The sequence below is a fragment of the Poeciliopsis prolifica genome, unplaced genomic scaffold, assembly GCF_027474105.1.
Source record: "Poeciliopsis prolifica strain line A6 unplaced genomic scaffold, Auburn_PproV2 SCAFFOLD041, whole genome shotgun sequence".
NCBI lineage: Eukaryota > Metazoa > Chordata > Actinopteri > Cyprinodontiformes > Poeciliidae > Poeciliopsis > Poeciliopsis prolifica.
Window position 1 is genome coordinate 1,132,501 of NW_026562416.1, and position 3,011 is coordinate 1,135,511.

The 3,011-nt window shown below is 46.3% G+C and overlaps 1 protein-coding gene across 1 annotated transcript in view; it reads left to right on the top strand.

Annotated features, from left to right (window-relative positions):
* Positions 1-2,098, top strand: part of sdc2 (syndecan 2) — a 7,399-nt gene extending 5,301 nt beyond the window's left edge. The window contains exons 4-5 of the mRNA XM_055054999.1: positions 429-558; positions 1,138-2,098. Of these exons, the coding sequence (XP_054910974.1) occupies positions 429-558; positions 1,138-1,301 (294 nt within the window). The 3' untranslated portion in view covers positions 1,302-2,098. The remainder of the gene's footprint in view (positions 1-428; positions 559-1,137) is intronic.
* The last annotated feature ends 913 nt before the right edge of the window (positions 2,099-3,011 follow it).

Below are 3,011 nucleotides of genomic sequence, written 5' to 3' on the forward strand. Positions count from 1 at the left end.
ATATTTTCCCGGAAAGCTTCTAGTGTAGCAGGGAAATCAGATCCCATCTTTGCAGCGACGCGTCGTTTCTCAGCTCAGACTCTCTGGAGAACAAGGTTCTGCTTTTCACGCTCAGCTGGTCAAAAGGATTTCCTGCTGGTCGGGTTTTGGGAACCGGCCGCGTTTTAAATCTCACTTCGCCGCGGCTCCAAGCGTCTCAGGTAAAAAGGTGATGTCAGAAGACTGTGGGCCCCTGATTGGCCAGAGGAGTGAGACGGTAGCGTGTGCAGGATGTTCATGTTTCTCCTTCGGTGCGTTGATCAGGTTGAACTGACCCGACCCGGCCGGCCGCTGACGAAAAACCAGCCACACTGGCGCCGGCAGCCCAGTTCAGATGCTCATGGACAGAACCAGTAGCAACGCTGCATCTCCTTTTCTTCCTCCCACAGCTCCCAGTTCCAGTCACAGAGGACCAGCAGAGGAACCAGTTCACCAGTACCACCGAGCCTCCGGGTTCTGCTCTGGAACCCGTTGAAGTCCGGACAGAGAACCTCTTCCAGAGGACGGAGGTGTTGGCAGGTTGGTGCTTCCTCCAGTGTGTGGATCAGATGGAGATGATTTACTGACACACAGATTAGAGCCGAGATGAAACCAAACCTGCAGAAAAACATCAAAACGTTTCGCATTTCAGATAAAAACTCAAACTTCTCTGAAAATCTGTGAATCTTCCCAGAATTTCCTGAGTGAGAGTTTAGCTTCAGCTTCACTTGGTCCAAACTCTGTGAACAAAACATGTCCTATGAAGAACCTTCTGCATCTCATCAATAATCGCCGGATCAATAAATGATCACCAGATCAGCTCCGTTCCCAAAGGGAGTAATGTCACCGCATTTTAGCCAATAAACGCTTTTCTTATTGAAAGATGAATGAAACTGTTTATTAGCATTTTTAATGTGTTTATGATTTTGCATATAAGACAATCTAAGTGGTCAAATAAAAAATCTGCAGAATGTGGCATTAAAATGACTTAAATAATCAATTAATCGTCAGAATAATCGATTACTAAATGACTCGTTAGCTGCAGGTTGGGTCACCCCACCTGTCTGCGTGTGATCAGTTGATACCAGTTTAACCTTTGACCCCGTGTCTCCCTCTCAGCTGTTATTGCAGGCGGCGTGATCGGCTTCCTGTTTGCCATCTTCCTCATCCTCCTGCTGGTTTACAGGATGAGGAAGAAGGACGAAGGCAGCTACGACCTGGGAGAGAGGAAGCCTTCGGGTTCAGCCTATCAGAAAGCGCCGACCAAGGAGTTTTACGCGTGAGGCGCCGCCATGACGTGGAGCCGCGGCGGCACCTGTCGGACCCGCGGTCCAACAAACTGGAACCGTGTCGCTGAGGAGGCTCAGAGGAGAACTTTTCTTAGAACTTTGTTTCCCCAGTAAAGCCAGAGGTTCTGCTCGGCCCGGAGTTAACCCGTTTGTGTTTTAGCATGTCTAAAGATGAGTTCACCTTCTGCACCTGTTCCTCTCCAGGTTCTAGATCACCGTCTGTTCTCACCCCACACAGCCTCTCACACCGATCAGAACCCAAACCCGCTCTGGTTCTGAGTCCAGAATCCAGAGGAGTCGGGTTCTGGTTCCAACAGGAAGTAGATCTCTGCGCTCCTCTTTATTAGAACCGGAGAACCACAGTTTCACATGTTCTGTTGTTTCGTCGCTCTCTTGGTTCTGAGCTTTCAGTCCAGTTGTTTCTTGTGTCTGTAAAGAAAAATGAAGATCTATAAATGTATATTCACAAACGTCTGAAACCCTCAAAGTGCCTACCTGTGTCCGAGATCGAGCGGTCACGGATCTCTGGACGTTTTTTAGTCGTATGAAGCTGACTGTATTGTTGTACATGTAATCTGAACCAACACTACTGAATAAACTTTGTGGCCTGAAGTCCGGCTCGTCCTCCCTGCTCATGCTAACGGCAGAGCTAGTCTTTCTGTTAGCGCCGTAGCTCGTTTTAAAACTGCTAGCTTCCTCTAAATGCATTTTTCAGATAAATTATAAAACCTAAATTACTTGACTCTTTGGTTTCAGCTGAATAAAGTTCAAAGATTTGGTCATCGACTGACTTTCAGTTTCATTTCCTCCTTTTGTTCCAGTTCCCAGGATGCATTGCTGTACAGCAGTTAGCTTTCCCTCATGTTTTCTGACCAAAGCTGTTAGCGAAACTCAACTACAAAATCAAAACAAGAGAAAAATCTTTTCCAAAGAATCACTTCCTGAAGCGCTTCCGTACAGCCAGGTGTGTAATACCTGATTTAGCCCCACTGGGGGCGCTATGCAATGTTGTAGCATGTTTTGTAATTTGTGTATAATGTGTATCAGAATAGTTTAAATGAGCATGTTAGCATTAGTTTCTCCTAATGCTAATTAGAGGTTCAGATGAGCCTCTGCTGCACCTGAACAGAATAATTGGGTCGTTAACAGAACTAATGTTGAGATTAGCACTGTAGCATTAACTTCAGATAGATACCATCTTGTTTTAGCACGTTAGTGTTAGCAGAACTAGGATTTATGAGTTAGCGCAGCTGACCTTTTAGCTAGCACTGCTTGCTAGCTTGACTTTTACTTTGGAGTTGTCTTCAGAACTCCAAAGGCTAGCTGTCCTCAGAGTAAAGACGACGTCCAGAGATGATCCTACGTCTGAGTTTGTCCCTGTCTTTATCCTCAGTTAAACCTGAACTCTGCTTAGATTATGTGTAGATTATGTTCTGATCAGTTATTCTGACTGTTTGTCACCTGATGAGTTAATAACTCGGTTACAGAGACCAACCCCCCTCTGGGCCTCATTTCTCTGCAGAATTAATCCGCTCTGTAACCGGGTGAGATTAGGACGCTGCAGTGATATGCCGGAGCGCATATCCACAGAGGATTACTCATCTGCTCGGTGATAATCCCCTCAGACTTTAAGTAATGTGCTGCAGGGAATTACAGGCTGCCTGTCATCTGAAACACCGTGTTTCTGTGCCTTCATGGCTCGAC